Source organism: Parus major, chromosome 1, assembly GCF_001522545.3.
Source record: "Parus major isolate Abel chromosome 1, Parus_major1.1, whole genome shotgun sequence".
Classification (NCBI taxonomy): Eukaryota; Metazoa; Chordata; class Aves; order Passeriformes; family Paridae; genus Parus; species Parus major.
This window is the reverse complement of record NC_031768.1, coordinates 66,944,908-66,961,486: the sequence shown is the minus strand read 5'-3', so window position 1 is coordinate 66,961,486 and position 16,579 is coordinate 66,944,908. Positions and strand designations below refer to the sequence as shown.

The 16,579-nt window shown below is 37.2% G+C and overlaps 1 protein-coding gene across 8 annotated transcripts in view; it reads left to right on the top strand.

Moving 5' to 3' along the window:
- Window positions 1-16,579, top strand: part of FRY (FRY microtubule binding protein) — a 219,076-nt gene that overhangs the window by 159,221 nt on the left and 43,276 nt on the right. For all 8 annotated transcript variants that reach the window (XM_015629518.3, XM_015629509.3, XM_015629499.3 and 5 more), the window contains 10 exons: window positions 942-1,110; window positions 1,877-1,967; window positions 3,983-4,065; window positions 7,282-7,432; window positions 7,993-8,096; window positions 11,512-11,697; window positions 13,646-13,844; window positions 14,337-14,458; window positions 15,271-15,458; window positions 16,377-16,471. In XM_015629518.3, coding sequence (XP_015485004.1) covers window positions 942-1,110; window positions 1,877-1,967; window positions 3,983-4,065; window positions 7,282-7,432; window positions 7,993-8,096; window positions 11,512-11,697; window positions 13,646-13,844; window positions 14,337-14,458; window positions 15,271-15,458; window positions 16,377-16,471 — 1,388 coding nt within the window. The remainder of the gene's footprint in view (window positions 1-941; window positions 1,111-1,876; window positions 1,968-3,982; window positions 4,066-7,281; window positions 7,433-7,992; window positions 8,097-11,511; window positions 11,698-13,645; window positions 13,845-14,336; window positions 14,459-15,270; window positions 15,459-16,376; window positions 16,472-16,579) is intronic.

Genomic DNA, 16,579 nt, shown 5'->3' with positions numbered 1-16,579 from the left:
AAGTGGCACTGTGAGCCCAACCAGAAATGAGCCTCAGGAAGAAGATGGATTTGTCTCTGGAAAGTCCCTGGGAAATTTTTAGCTTAGTTGAGTAAAGGAGACTTTACATATGTGCATTTTCTCTAAGGGAAAAAAAAAAAATAAATAAAGGGAAAGAGAAGCAGTAAGAAAGTTATTTTAGTGAAAGTATTTAAAAGTATAAGAACAGCAATACTTGGTGAGGCCAACAGGTAATTCAGTCTAATGTATTAGCTCCACTATAAGCATCTGTTTAGGGACATCTTTAAAAACAAGCAGGCAAGCACAGAGAGATATTCCCTATATGGTCTCCCACCTCCAGCAGTTTATGAATCAAGTGATTTTGAGCTGGGGAGAGTCTCTGCTTTTAATAGTGATCAGGGATTCTTTCCTCAAGAATTCAGCTAAATTTGGCCTCAGTATCTCAACAATCCTCACTGCTGCAGTGCAGGTTTGAGATCTTATTAAAAGATTTATAGAAATTTCCAGAATTTCTATAAATGATACTCAGATTTTTCAAATCAGGATACATGAAGTCTGTATACATAATTGCTCTGCCTTTCTTCCATTTGCTATTACTTAGCTTACAGATACAAGTAGCAGCTCAAAGCCTGGCTTACTTTTTGTGGCCACAGCTACACTTTTCTAGATGTGCATGTTAAATAGTTATATACATAAACAATTTGTTGTGAATGGTAAGCAAAAACTTCGAAGTAATTAAATCATAGAGTCAGTCTGCTGGGAAAACGATCTCGATGTCCAAGCGAGAAGTTTTATTTCTGTATGAACTGTATGTGGTTGTGGTGTCTGTCCAGGAACAACACTTGCATTCTAGAACATTTCAGTACTGCAGTGTGACATTCATTGATTTCTTTGGAAATTCAGTTCAGTCAGAGTTTAACAACTGTTCTTTTCTTCCACAGATAAAGAAGGTTGCAATATATCTATGTCGCAATAACACTATTCAGACAATGGAAGAACTCCTTTTTGAGCTGCAGCAAACTGACCCAGTGAACCCCATAGTCCAACACTGTGATAATCCTCCATTTTACCGTTTTGCTGCCAGTAACAAAGCCTCAGCTGCAGCTTCTGGTATGACCTGAATGTGGTTTTTTTTACGCTCTCCTAGTCTTTTGAGTCTTCATCTCTTTGTAAAAAGCAATCTCTTACTTTTGCATCCGTTCAGACCTGTGTACATAAAGTACAAGTTTCAGGGCCTTGTTGCATGTCTACATTACAGATCTTTTTAATCCCTAATGATGTATATGCTTTGTTAACATGTGCCTTAATTATCTTAAGAATTTTAATAGTATATTACCAATATTTGATGCTGTTGAGAATTCTGCCACTCTTCAGAAAACTCCACTCTCTAGTGCATGTTTTATTCAGAACAAGAAGTCATCATTAATATGGTGAACACAGCAGATACATCAAGCAGTTTCCTGAAAACTGAGAGCCTCAACAGTGTGGCAGTTCTGTTTTGAAAGGCCTAATGCCATTTTCCAAGCTGCAGTAGTCAAATACACTTAATAACCAACCCCACATTTAACCTTGTAGATGTTTTGCCAAATCCTTGAAAAGCAATAGACTGTGTCTCTTGAGCATGAGCTTAGTTTAAGGAGTAGAAGACCATCATTCTGTTAATCTTCTTCTCAAAGCATGTGAACTTTACACCATCCAGGCATGGAAGCAGGTCCTGGTTTGTAGAAGTATTCATTCATTCATACGTGCGAGTGCTTGAAGGATGGGCACTTTGACTGTAGCTGCTAAAAAAATGCTGTAAGTTATGGGCTTTTATTGCTTTGCAGATGCTGTCTGCTGCGTGTAACAGGTGTTCTTATTCACATCTCATATACAGGAACCACCTCCAGCAGTAACACTGTAGTAGCTGGCCAGGATAGCTTTCCTGACGCAGAGGAGAACAGAGTGGTGAAGGAGACTGATGAAAGGTTTGTGGCTTGGGGTTTCTTCCTCCAAAATGTATGTGTTTTCCTAGGCTGAGGGCAAGATGTTGGACAAAGTTCTGCATTGCACTGTGAGGAACTCTGGTGCTCAGATTGATCCTAAGTAGCGTTATCCCAGTATGCATAATATTTTATAAAAAAAGCTATTCTCAGGATTCTAGTTCCTGACTCTTGTTTAATTGTAAAGGAACAACTGTTAAACCTACATTCAATGAATTGTGCTAAGTAGGTTTTGTAGGAACTATCTGCAAAGGTGAAAGAAAAGAATAGCAATGTGCAGCAAATAATGATTACTAAAATTGTTACAAAAAATCAGATTTGATCACACAGTTTGATTTCATGGACAATGAATAAAATTTAATTCGCGGATTTAGATCAGTGATTGCAAGGACACCTCCTTTGTCTGGATGAAATGTTTTATAGAGGACAGCTATGGAAAATAACATATGTCAACATATGCACTAGAACTGTTCTTAAAAGGATAATAAAACCATTTTTTCCTCTGAATTTTTATGATTCCTTACATTAATGTTTATGGCTGCATAGCTTTAAGATAAGCTTTTATTCAGTTGATTTACAGGTGAGTTGAGCAAACATCTCTTACAGTAGTTCAAGTCAGGATTTCTTGTCTTATATAAGTTTTAAATATGACTCTAAAAAGGCTTTTAGGCTTCAGATCTGCCAGAGACTTTATGATAAAAATGAAAGGAAAATTATGAAGGTATGATATTGGTATTCAGGATCCTGCTGAAAGGCATCTCAGAAGAAAATGGAAAATAATTTGCCTGAACTCATTGCTGGCATTTATGTTACCAAAGCCGGCTGTAAGTGCGTCTGTATGTCAGAACCAGTGTGTCAGTCTTAGAATGTCCATTAATATTGACTTCATACACCAGAACATACGAAATAATGAGGGTCATAGATAGAATACCATGTGTTGGATGGCTCACAATGCTTTTTTGTCAACTGCACAAGGAATTTATTGCATGCTAATGAGACATACGTGCTTTGTAAACAGTGTAGTATGTTTTACTGTATTACAAACAGTGTAATATGTTGATGTGTAGTGAAATACCCTGCACTAAGGTGTGTGAACATTAGTAAGAAACCGAATTGAATTTTGTCTAGAAAATCTTCAGTCTTGTCTTGTTTGATCCATGGCTATTTGTAATTAGTTTCCTAGTTTTGCAGGAATGGTGATGTTTTTAGATCATCACAACTGTGTGAGCTGTCAGTATGGTTCCCCTCATTCCACCTCAGTCCTGATTACCCTGAGAACACAAGGTGGAGGAAGTCAAGAGAGATCACCAGGAAAAGTCACCTTAGCATGAATCTGTGGCAGATTTCAGGACAGCTGTGAGCAATTTGCTCTGACTTTATATCCCTTAACTTTTCTATTAGGTCTGCTCTGGCATTTGCTGGATTCTCCTCTTGCAGGGTGATCTGCTGTAATTTTTCCTGCCTGGTACTGGTGCAGGCTTGGCTTTGGTCTATCCAGTCAGTCACAGAATCACAAAATATTCTGAGCTGGAAGAGACCCACAAGGATCATGGGGTCCAGCTCTGGAGTGAATGGCCCATATGGAGATTGAACCCACAGCCTTGGCATTTTTAGCACTGTGCTTTGAGTGCGTTATCAGTTTGGCAGGATTTTACCCATGTACATGATCTGTGGCAAATAACAGCTATGAATAGTTTGTATCTCAGATCATCCTTAGAAGTTTCTTCCTTCAAAAAAATCTAACATTTGCAGCATAAGAGTTTTCCTTTGCTAATTTTAAAGGCTTGTGATACAGGAGCACACTGCTAGAACTTCTCAGTAACTGGCTGCAAAAATGTTTTGTGGAAAGAATCAGCATTACATTCATTTGCTGTCTACTCCTATGTGAAAGTGAATGCTTAAGGAAATGCCTTTTTTTTTTTTTAGGGTAAAAATAAAGTCCACATGATTAATGTCAGTCTGTGTTTTTAATGAAGATTTTTTTTTTCTTGTATTTGAAGGTTCGGTAATGTCATTAGAGCGCATACCCGACTAGAATCGAGGTACAGTAATAGCTCTGGAGGATCTTACGATGATGACAAAAGTAAGTTATATTCAGTTTGAAGAAATGGTGTTTTGGTTGGAGAGGAAAACATTCTAATGACCAGGGGAGCCTCTCTGTTTAAAGTTCTGTATAAACAGGAATGTAGCATCGCCATGCAGAGAGTGTCCTTATTTTCCCTCCATACCTCATTTAATTAATTTATTTTTTTTAATCTGGGTTCAGTCTGTTTGAAGGCCAGAGAACTTCACAGAAAGCAGCAGCAGCAGCAGCAGAGAATCCTCCAGAGAGTAAGGCATTGGGCCTTTCATACATGGCAAGGCAAAAGACTTGTAAGAGCATTAGAGCAACTATTTTGAGTTGTGCCATTTGGCAATATATCCCTCCAGATCAAGTGCTGTTATATGAGCATGAAAAGAGGCTCAGAGTTTTCAAATATGAGATCTTATCTCCTCATTAGCTGTTATCTGCTCTCTGCAACCAGTTTCTGGCTGCACTGTGCAAACGTGTGTTAGAGGGGAGATGAGGCTCCTGAGCATTCTTCTTGTTCTTTATGTTCTTTATTTAGTATTTCTACTGAATTGGCTGTAAATGGTCACTGGTTCTCAGCAGAGATTCCAAAGAAAACCAGTTAACTATTGAACAATAGTGGAAAACTGGGGAGTTGGATGATGTGACTTCATTTCTGGAGTGCATTCAATTTACGGTTTTTGGCTAGGCCCTAACCAAATATAAAAAAGGCAAGATCTTGTTATTGACTTTCATCACTGGCTTATTAAAGCCAGGTCAAGTACTATATTGGCCATAATATCTTGGTTTGGTATTACAGACACCATTTTGGAACAGTATTTTGACATAAAAAGTAAAGATTTTATGTATTTTTTAATCCAAGTCATTTTTGGCAATACTCTTCTGCAAAATATGCAAAGACTGTAAAATACAATACGATAGGATAATTTAATGTACACCAACAACTACTATTCATAATTATGAAGCACAGTATCGACAAAATATTGTGTATATACAAACTCTTAGAGTTTAAATACATAAGAAAGTGTGCAACATCTCAAACTCAGTGGGATTTAGTACACTTGCCTTGGATTTTTTTATAGCTTTCTAGTGCTGCAGCTACTTAAAATGCTTCACCAGATGTTAACTGAAGCACTGGTGCTAATCTGATCTGCATGAACAATCTTTCAAGACAGAGCAGCATTTATCTTATCAGAACAGCCTTCACAAATACCTGGTTTTGACAAGAGCTTAGAGTGATAAAAGGTTAAAAAATACTGAAATTTTCTTTGCTCTTTTGGAATGTCTCCTCCAGCCAGTGCCCGAATGTTCTTTCCTGCCTGTACCTGCAAGATTTGTAGTACCGTGAATATTTATGCAAAGTGTCCTTCTCACAGGGTTCCTTCAGCAAATATATGAATACCTAGAAGGAAAATAAAATATATTTTACTTAGCTACTTACATTTATATAGACTTCTAAAGCAAAAGGAATTTTTATACCTCTTGCCTTTCTACAAGAAACATAATGCAACTTCCATTAAGAAAGCACAACTTACTCCCTCAGACAGGCAGCCCAGGCTGCAAAGGATTTGGTGCTATGGCTTCTCTCCTCTCTCCAGCCTACTTTAATATTCATGTATTGCTGAGGATATAAATAGGGAACACAGCTCTGCAGCACACAAACCCTTTTGTTCAGGCAAGGTTTGTATATTTACCTTCAAAGTGCTGCTTTTTTTTTTTTTTTTTCTCTGTCTGCACATAAACCTGTGAAAATAGAAGTGAGATCTAGGTCTTGGTGTGAACTTCATGAAGCACTTTTCTGTGAAACACTTCAATTGGTAGAAATAAGTAGCTCCCGTGCAGTACTTTTTCTTGAAAAACATCTGGCAAACATTATCTGGTTAATTCTTAGAAGAAGAATATGTGAAAATGCCATACTTTGATACATTATTAAGTCATTTTATTCTTTTTTATCTGTGACTAGTCAATCATCCTCCAGAGAATCTAAGTAGATATCTAAACCACAAAGACATAAAGTGTTCTTTTAAAGACCAGCACTTAAGAATGGGAGTCACAAAGTTGGCATTTTAGAAATAATTGGAGAAGCAGCTACAGCATTTAAAGTCTCCTGAAGATGTGGAAATCTGAAGATGTTTTTATAAAAGAAGTGATGCACATTAGAAAAATCCAACTCTGTTACTTTTGTAGGCATCAGAACAGCTTTGTTTCCCGTGGGAAAGCTGACAAGCATCAGATACATGCTGCTTAAAAAAAAAAAAAAAAAAAGAAAAGGAAAATGCTGAGAGTTTCAAGCTTACCTAATATACAAAAGCATAACAAAACAAAACAAACAAGAAAACAAACAAATGAAAACACAAAAAAGAAGGAACAGAACAAAAAATAACAGTCACTAAAAATTCATAAAGGGTAATGTTTGAATGTATGTCAAAACAGATCTAGAAAGGATATTTTCCATGGCAGGGTATCACAGACTGTCAGACCTCAGAAATAAAAACTGAACAGTGAGAAAATCAAGAGGAATGAGAGGGAACAAAATACAGGAGAGATGAACGAAATTGTGCAGCTGAGACAAGACAGAAAGTGGTGGAAGTAACTTATTTGACCCACATCATTCCAGATAAACAGGTGGAAGAAGAAACCCAAACACTCACTAACAAAGCAGCTGTCACACTAAAACAAAATTAAATACAACTTTGAGAAATTCAAGATAGAATTCATCCCTGTTGAAAGAAAATTACCCTGAAGATGTTTTTTACATTCCTTATGCCTCCTTGCCAATTCAGGACATTTAACTTCTGCCTTTGTAGCATCGCTCTGCAGGGCACTGGTGAGGAGTTGCAAGAATGTGTCACTGGTACTCACTCCTTGCAGCAGATGGCTTCTGACAGCAGCTTTGTTGGCTGAACTTTTCCCTCATTTTCAAGAGAAAGTCTGTTGCTTGGTGCTTTGTGATTTGGATCCAAAGCTACTAAGTGACAGCAGGGATTCAGCTGCCGCTCCTACCATTCAGTGCTGTCTGCCTGGAATCTCTTTAATTTCCAGCAGCATGAAAGAGGGATTAAAAATGCATCACTTGTTATTGAACACAGGAATTTGCAAATCTCATGGCATCACATTGCTCCAAACAGCTGAACTCATATGTTAGCATAAAATCTATTTTAATATTTCGCAAAAATAGGTAACCAGACTTGAGTTTTATGCACTTTTTTTGAATGCTTTTCCATGCAGATGATCCTGTTTCTCCATATACAAGTTGGTTATTGAATATTGTTGAAACCAAACAGCCACATCCCCTGCCCATGCCATACAATGGAGGATGTTGGGCACCACTTGTGGACTATCTCCCAGAAACCATCACACCCCGAGGACCCCTTCATAGGTGAGCAGTTTCTCATTCTGACATTTCAGACAGTGAGATGCTTCCTCTTAGTAGCTGACCAACACCAATCCAACTGTCTCACCACTCAGAACATCTGAAAATCATACATTTGATTTCTGCTGATTTCCAGTGCAAAAATCAACATGCAGTGAAAGCTCACAATTCTACTAGATTTCTATCAGAAAGCCTATTTACAATTTAGGACATCACTGATAAGAATAGGACTGATGAAGCAACTGAAACAGAAAAGGAAAATTTCTTTTTCCCAGGCCTCTGTGCCTGTTATTCATAGCACTTTGATCTTTTATTCTAACTAGGCCATGCATATTCTGAAAATCCTCTTTTATATAATTTGTATTGGCAATAATAGGGGTTTTTTTCAGTAATGGATACTTGTTGGCTTGATACTGTAACTAAAGTGCTGCAGCATTAATTGTATTGAGAAGAAATGCTACAAATCTGAAAGCATATAGATTGTGTATTTCTTCAGAAATAGGCGTCCTGTTTGTGCTTTCCCGTTTCCAAGAGGTTTGAAACTGATGCTGTGATTTAACTTCCAGGTGCAATATTGCTGTTATCTTCATGACTGAGATGGTAGTGGATCACAGTGTGAGAGAAGATTGGGCTCTTCACCTCCCTTTATTGCTACATGCTCTCTTTTTAGGTAAGACCAACAGAACAAGAAAGAAAGTATAAATGTACTCCCTCCTTTTACTTTAATTTTTCTGAAGATATAGAACTGTGTTTCTTACATGTTTTGTGATTTCCTCCCTCCACCCTAAAAGAAAAAGCCCAAGCAGTCACAGTCTGTAATTGGTCTCAAAAGTTTGAAATTTTTGAGTATTTTGGCCAACCTCACCCAAATTTGAGAGCTATTTAGGAATTTGAAGATGAATGACTTCCTAAAATATCTCTATAAAAATGTGTGGCATGGCTCCTGCAAGAAAAGGAGGTGCAATTCATGCCTTTGGTTAGTGATGACAGTCTACACATACCTTGGACATGGATCACACACACCTGTGCTGTCTCTTGCCTTTGCAAAAACAGTCTGTAAGAGAGTCAGGATAACTGTACTGCAGAAGTAGTGGGGTAAGGACACAGACCACTGGACAGAAAAGCTTCATTAATTTCACTGCTGGTGGAATACTTCATCATCAGTGTGCTCCCTTACGTACCTGAGCACTGAGGCACTGCTTGGTCCCCACTACTTTGTCTGCTCCTGAGTGTAGCACAGTTCATCTGGAGGCTGTTACCTTCCTTGTCCTGCCATTCAATGTTATGAAAAGTGAGTGGCCTAAATTTTTAGCACACAAGGGTATTTAGCATTATAAAGCCATTCCCCAACTTCGTGGCTGATAAATAATAGTGTTCACAAATAAACACAGACAGTTGTGAAATAAATTTCTTATAGCTGAGATCACACTTCACTTTTTCTTCAGTCACCATAGTTACCACTAAGTATTCACAGTCAGTCTGGGAAGAATCTGTTGATCAGCAGGCAAAAAGAGATTAAATCGGGATGTTACAGCACAGTGGTAAAATGAGGTATATTTTGAAGAAGATGCTTGATCTCCTTTACTGCTACTCTCTTACCAACTGTTCTGCTTAAAATTTTTTTATGAAATAGGGTTTTGTATATCAGTACGTTGATTTCACAAACTTGTAATGAAACGCAGGACTAACAAACCAGGACTGTGTTGGATGGGACTCCCAGAGTCTGTTTTGATATGACATTTCACATATATTTGCTTCAAATTTAAACTTATTTTGTGGCTGCCCATAACAACTTTCTCATTCTTTTGTCTATTTCTGTGAACTTTGTGAGTGTAAGAGGGAGGTGAAAGAGAACTGGTAAATTTTATGGATCAAATCAATAACCCTTAACTGATCAAGCAACGTCTTTGCTATGATCTGGAGCAAGTGTGAGAAAACTGTTGCTTACACTTAGAAATTGTCCCAAGAATAAAGGAAGAACTTAAGAAGGAGTTGTACAGAGCAGTGTGATTACTTCAGTTAAGATGGCTTTAAGGAGCTGTCAGGGAGTCATGCAAATAAACATACACAGAAACACATTATGATACTAGTAATCCACTAGAAAAATATCTTTAATTATTTGTTTATGCAACAAATTTCAAAATAACAAATTTTTAATAAGGAATAAGTAGAAATTTATTAATACAATTGAGACAATCCCTTGGCTAAAACCTCACAATTATGAAATGTGAAATTAAAATTAAGTGTAACTGGTAATGCAATGTAACTGGTTTAGTGGTAACTAAAGTGAGATCTGAGCTTTCAGGCTTCAAGGTCAGTTTCTCTAGGGTTGTTATATCTCCTGTGGAAAGATTTTCTATTCTGTAGTAGAGCTCTTGTGATCTTGTAAGGAAGTTATGCCACACATTAGCCAAAGGTATGTATGTAATTAAAAATTAAGTGTTGCTGTCTTGTTGGAATGTAAGCAGGCAGACACACATCTGACTGAAAAGAGGACTAGAAGGTAGTATGCTGGCTAGATGGAGAGCTGGTATCCTTTGATTTATTGGAAGGAGTGAGAAGATATTAAAATGAAATAATTTTGCAATGTCTGTTTGTTTAATAGGCTATTGAATGGTTTGTAGTACTGTTGGTGAAGCAGGCAGGCAGGCTGCTGGTTTGAACTTGCCTATCTCTGGTGCATGGAAATCACTTTTCTTTAAAATCTCTTTTGCAATCAGTGTGAAATTAGTTGAACAGCTAGACTCCTTTCCCATGGAAATGTGTCCATGTCACAGAAGCTTACCCTTCTTGGAACTCTTACAGGTTAAAGAAAGGACCAGCACTGGACAAGCACAAAGACTGAACTGTCCTTTTCACTTCCTAGTTAGCAATAACAATTCCTGGGCCAGTACTTTCATACAGCCTTGGGGTTCAATAGGACTTCAGCTACAACTGTTGCCAATACAGAATTTGTTTTCAACTGAAAGACCTTTTCATATCTTTTCAGATGTATGTTACAACCAGGTGGGATGGGTTCATTATGTCCTGGCAGGTGGAAGTAGAATGGAGAAAGGTGAATAGGAGCAGAAACCTTAAGAAGCTGAAATAGGGATGGGCAGAATAGCCACAGTTCTTTTGGAGGAGGCTGCTGGGAGATGAATAAGACCAAGGGTCACAGGACCTCCAAAGAATTGCCCTTAGGAACCAAAGGCACTGTGTTCAGACTATGGCAGTATGAGCAGCTTCATTATTGCAGGGCAAAGAAGAACCATCATGACTAGAGTATATTAGAAAACACCTGACTTGAAAGATCTGGTGGCTGCTGCCACACAGAGTAATGAAGTATTCCTCTTTATTGAAGAGGAATATATTCTGAGAAGAGAGCAGTTGAAGAAGAAAAAAGTTAACTTTTCAAGCACTGAAACTACTCTTAAACAGAAGCATGTATAAGTATACAGCAAGGTACTGAAAGAGAATCCAAATTAAAACAGAATGCAGAAATATCTGTTTCCTTCGTATTTGTAATTTGTGAACTATTCTGGCTGTTTTAAATCTGGCAGACAGCAGTAGTGAAAACCATATCAGTCTTTCTCTGCTAGACTTTCAGTTTGAGTTCTGCATCCTGAGGTAGGGACTAATTTCTCATGCTGCTCACTAGTAGTTCAAGTTCTTTTTTGAGTGATTTGTCTGTCAGTTCCTTTTTTAATAAATCAGTACCTGCCTCTTACAGTTTGTACTCACTCTAAAACTGATGTCTGTGCTAGAAAGCCAGATACTGTGGTAAGCAATGTAATGACAAGCCCCATCAAGAATACCTCATTTTTAAAGGTTTTCTGGACCTGTCAAATTAACTGCAGTGAGACAGAATACATAAAGCTGTATTGCCACTCATTCTTTGTACCTCCTGTGTGGGACCTCAGTCTGGAACCTGAATGTACACATATATTTAAGTAACAGCACTGGTAACTATGTCTGGAAATACTACATCTTTTGTTTATTTGCACTGTTGTCATGAACTGCCTTGGAATTTTTGCTATTTCTGGAATGTGATCTTGTTTATTATTACTTCATATTCAGAGATTGCTGTAACCTTTTCTTTTTAGGTCTTGACCATTACCGCCCGGAGGTCTTTGAACACAGTAAAAAGTTACTGCTTCACCTTTTGATTGCATTATCTTGCAATAACAATTATCAAGCCATTGCATCTGTGCTTCTTCAGACCAGAGAGATGAATGAGACCAAGACTCTGACAGTACAACCAGCATACTTACCTGAATATCTTTACACAGGTAATGAAGCAAAAGAAGAACACTGTATCATACTGTCAGGTTTTGATAAATCAAAGTAATGAAGTGCCAAATATGAACAGATCCCATTAATACTAATCCACACAAACCACCCTAGGGATGCATACAATTTATTATTAGACAACTTTTCATGATAGTGAGAAAGTTATCTAATGTAAGGCAAAATTTTTAATGTAGTATTTTAAAATTAATAGGGTTAATAACTTCCTGATTCCCCCCTCAGGGATCCAGAGCTACTTAAATGAGGGCAATCATTCCTCGACCTTAAAAGAAATGAATAAATAATTCTGGGACAGAAAGAGCAGCAAGAATGTGCAGCTCAGATTTTCCATTATAAAATTAAGTTTCACATGATACACACCCTCCTTTATATCACTGATACATTGCATTGCTGTCCTGAAATCTGTTTCTACATTAGGAGTCTTACTTCAGACTTCTGCTGAGGTCAGTCTTCCATTACTTTTAGCTATTTACCTGTTTTTAAGGAGTTGGTTTGAACCAATTTGTGGAAAGCTGCTAGTTAGATTTACTGTTGTCATATAATATTACTAAAAGCAAGTGTACTGTTCTGTTTTGAAGGAATCACAAAATCAATATAGAGTTGTGGATGAAGGATTAGTTGTGGGGAAGAGGGTGAGGAATTTTACCATATAGTAAAAAATGAAAAGTAAAGATTCTCAAATCAGTGGCATTTCCACTGTTCTTTAGGAAGTAATAAGTAATTTGGCTTTATAAAAAATATTACATGATAACTTATTCTTTTTTTCTGAGACACAATAAAATTATTTTAAAGTAATGAGCAGAAGGGATAGATGTTTTAGACTGATGAATTATTTTGGCCAAAGAAATTTCATTCTGAATAACTTCTGTGAAAAAATGTCTCACATGAGTTTTCTGTGCTGAGTTGGGTGGATTTCTTTCCCAGTGCACATCTATAAACTATTAAATACAAAATAAAATTCTTACATTAAAATTATATTGCTGCTTTTCTGCCAAATGAAAAACTGTTTTCATCCTTGTGTCTAAAAAATGTAATTGGTACCCTGAGTCTGGCCCTCTGGAGTTCAAGAAGTTATCAAGACTTGGTATTTTGGACTGGCTTTTGAGAAGCTAATATAAAGAGTGAGAGTGTGGGTGAGCAGCCATAGCAAAGAATCCTTACTGAAAATACTGCAGCATTATGAGGTTTATTCCTCATAATGTCAGGCAACTAAGTTAGGAGTCTTCTGATTTGCAATGGATTTTTTCCTGCTCCCATTTTTCTCACAAGGCCATTTTTTTCTGTTGTAGATACAGCCTAAACATGACTAGAAGTCCAACTTTAAGAAGACAGGTCTGGGTTTCTAATCTTAGCTCTGACACTGTGGCAAGCTTTTGATCTAGCAGAACTCTTACTCAGGTGTTTCATCCTAGTGCTGAAAATATTTTGTATGACTAGTCCAGTGGGTACAGTTACTAAAGATGTTGAACAGAAGCCTTAAATATTTATGTCTTGATTTCCATTACATTTGTAAAATTAGGACAGCATAATCATTCTAAAAATTCCACCTTGCAGTTTTTTTTCCATATCAGACTAGCCCAGAGAAGTGAACTTGCCAGTTTCTAAATTCACTTTAAAAAAGTTCTACTTCTGAACGTAAAATGCCCTGGAATATTTGTTTTCCAAGTACTGTTGTCCTTGTGCAGTAAAAAAAGAAATCTTGACTTGGATTGTTTTCATTTTATTCTGGATTCTACACATTTAGAAACAAAGTACCATTTTCACTCCCATCAGTATTTGAGGGTTGTTGTGTTCTGCGGGTTTTCCCCATGTTTCCCAGTGGAAGGTTTCTGCCACTGGCTCTGCAAAGAGCTGCTTGGCAGACACTTTCATCTGCAAAGCTGGCCCAACAGTGCATTCCATCTTTATCTCCTCCCTTTTGGCTGGCAGGTGGCTTCGACTTTCTGCGGGAATACCAGTCATCTCCAGTGCCAGACTCCGGCTTGAGCTCCAGCTCCACCTCCTCCAGTATCAGTCTGGGAGGCAGCAGTGGAAATCTCCCACAGATCACACAAGAAGTTGAGGACATGGACACTGCTGCTGAATCAGATGAGAAAGCAAACAAATTAATTGAGTTTCTGACAACCAGGTAATGCAGATAAGCAGAAGATATGTTTGTACTTGAAGTACATACTTTCATTAAGCAACTTTAAAAAAAGAAAAACAGAAAAAAACCTTGCCTGACAGACATAAAGTGTTTAATTGACTGATAGTTTTATGTTCAGAGATGAATTAGTAGAAGAAGCCAGTTTCATTAATATAAAATAAGATATAGTACAGTGCATAGTGAAAAGCCATAGTGAAACTAATACTAACTACCAGCTACAGCAGATTCTAGGCACAATGTTAAATTGAAAAACAGATGTTTGTTTATGCTGCTCTCTACACAGCATGGCTTATATTTTAAAATACAGCATAGGAATATTTATTTACTTTTACTTAAAATTCTGTTTGATTGCATGTTTACCAGGTCATGGCCCTGTAAATATCTGAGTACGTGTACAGATTATATATGTTAACTGAATATATTTATTTCAGATAACTCAAAGAAATTTTGCACTTTGTTATGTATTTCTTTAAGGGCATTTGGTCCCCTTTGGTGCCATGAAGACATCACTCCCAAAAATCAGAACACCAAGAGTGCTGAACAGCTCACTAATTTTCTGCGCCATGTTGTATCTGTATTTAAAGATTCCAAATCAGGTAGTAAATACTTTCTTTCATAACTAAAAAAAATACTCCCTCACAGAATTCCCACACTTAATGTTTATCCTGTGACTTAGTAGATCTGCTTATGCAGAAGCACAGTAAATGTATCTTAACAAGGATGTACAACATATGAAAGAATTGCTTTAAAACAGTTATGTTAGATTAAACTGTGGCTAAATGTTGAATTGAATATTTCTTCAGAGCTGTTGATAGAAAGCCTTTTGATTGATTCTGCCAGATAAAACCTCCTCTGTGTCCTGTTAGTAAAATACATAACAGCTACTAAGTAAATATACTTTGTTAAATTTCTTCGGGCAATAAAAGTCTAGTTTTCATTTATTATCATTTTTAGAACATAGGGAATGTGCTGATTGCATTTTGAAAACCAGCACAGTCACTAATTAAATAATTTCCAAGATCAAAGCAGAATGCAGCATCAGTATTTATATTAAAGATCTTATCCAATGCCTTCTGAAGCTAATAGAAAGACTCCTAATTCAATTTAGCTTCAGGTTTGGGAGTTTTCAGAAGTTACTGTTGCTGCCAGCAAGAACAGTGGATGGCTTGAAAGTTTGTCCAGAAACTGTAAAAAAAAATAAATCAGATTATTAATTTCGTGCTCAGAATTTTCTTGAATTCTGTGCAAAATAAATGTCAAATTCTCTAAAGCTCCATTTCTCAGTGTTTGCAGCATGTGCTGATGAGCATATCCTCCTCAGAGAGTATGTTCAGCCTGTTTATGACCCACAGCAAAGTCTGTAATAAAAAAGGGAAAAAAGAACCTGACATCCACCTCTTTTGCTTAGGTTTTCATTTGGAGCAGCATCTGAGTGAAGTTGCTTTACAAACAGCTCTTTCAAGCTCTTCCAGACATTACGCTGGTCGCTCTTTTCAGATATTCAGGGCCCTAAAGCAGCCCCTTTCTGCACACGCCTTGTCTGACCTCCTGTCAAGATTGGTGGAAGTTATTGGAGAGCATGGAGATGAGATTCAGGTATGCATGTGTAAATAATGCTTCTTCGAACTGTTGTTTAAACCATTTCAACAAGGTGTTCTGGAGTCACGTGATGAAGAGTAGAATGTGGCCTTAGAACAAGTTACTTCTGAGTTTGCTGAATTTGTATGTACCTTATCTAGGCCTTTGTCAGGCTGATACAATCTTAGATAGCTCTAAAGATAACAAACTAGTGAATTTTAGTAATTGTCACTGAGAATTAAATCTTTGTGATGACCATTTTTTCCTTTTCATCTCCATTAATTTGGGCTTAAGGAATCCATCATCTGTCTGGTGATGTAATCTCGCAACATGAAGAAGACACCATCTCATTCCTCAAATGTTAACATGTTTAGGAGTAAAGAAATCTGCACCATCCATAACAATACAAAGCTTACACTGACTTAATTCGATACAGACCTTTCACAGCACAATGACATTCACTCTGCTTAGCTAAACAGACTGAAATTTTACAATCAGAGACTATTTATTGCAAGATTAAAGATTTAATAAAGAGTAATACTGGCTCTCAGTAAGAAATAGACTTGACATCACCTCCATATTTTACTTGGGTAATGAAACTGCCACAAGATGACAGTAATACTCTGTCACAACTGCTTGTGGAGAATTTAAATCAGTGACCTGCAAGTCAGAGGTTCAGCATGTCATTACCAATCCCTTGATGAGATATGTGCCCTTCTTGCATACCTTCATAGATCATTCAGAGGCAGAAAATAAAACACACTTGCAGTGACATTTTAACGTTCAGGGCAGTGGCTTTGATGCGGATGTTAGGAGGTTTTTTCTGGAGAAATTATAGGTTTTCAGTTGGTGCCTGTTCCTTTTATGAACTGAGGATTTTTAATGTTACTTTTGTTGAATGTCTTCACTAAAATTCTTAACCTCCTGCCTTGATAGGGGTATGTAATGGAGGCACTACTTACTTTGGAAGCTGCAGTGGATAATCTCTCTGACTGTTTGAAGAACAGTGATCTTTTGACAGTGTTATCACGGTAAGAATCTGTTCTCCTAACTGTATTTTTTTCAATGTTTCATGACAATAAGTGTGCAAATTTGCAGTCTTAACAGCAAAAAATAATTTTGATAAGACAGAGCTCATT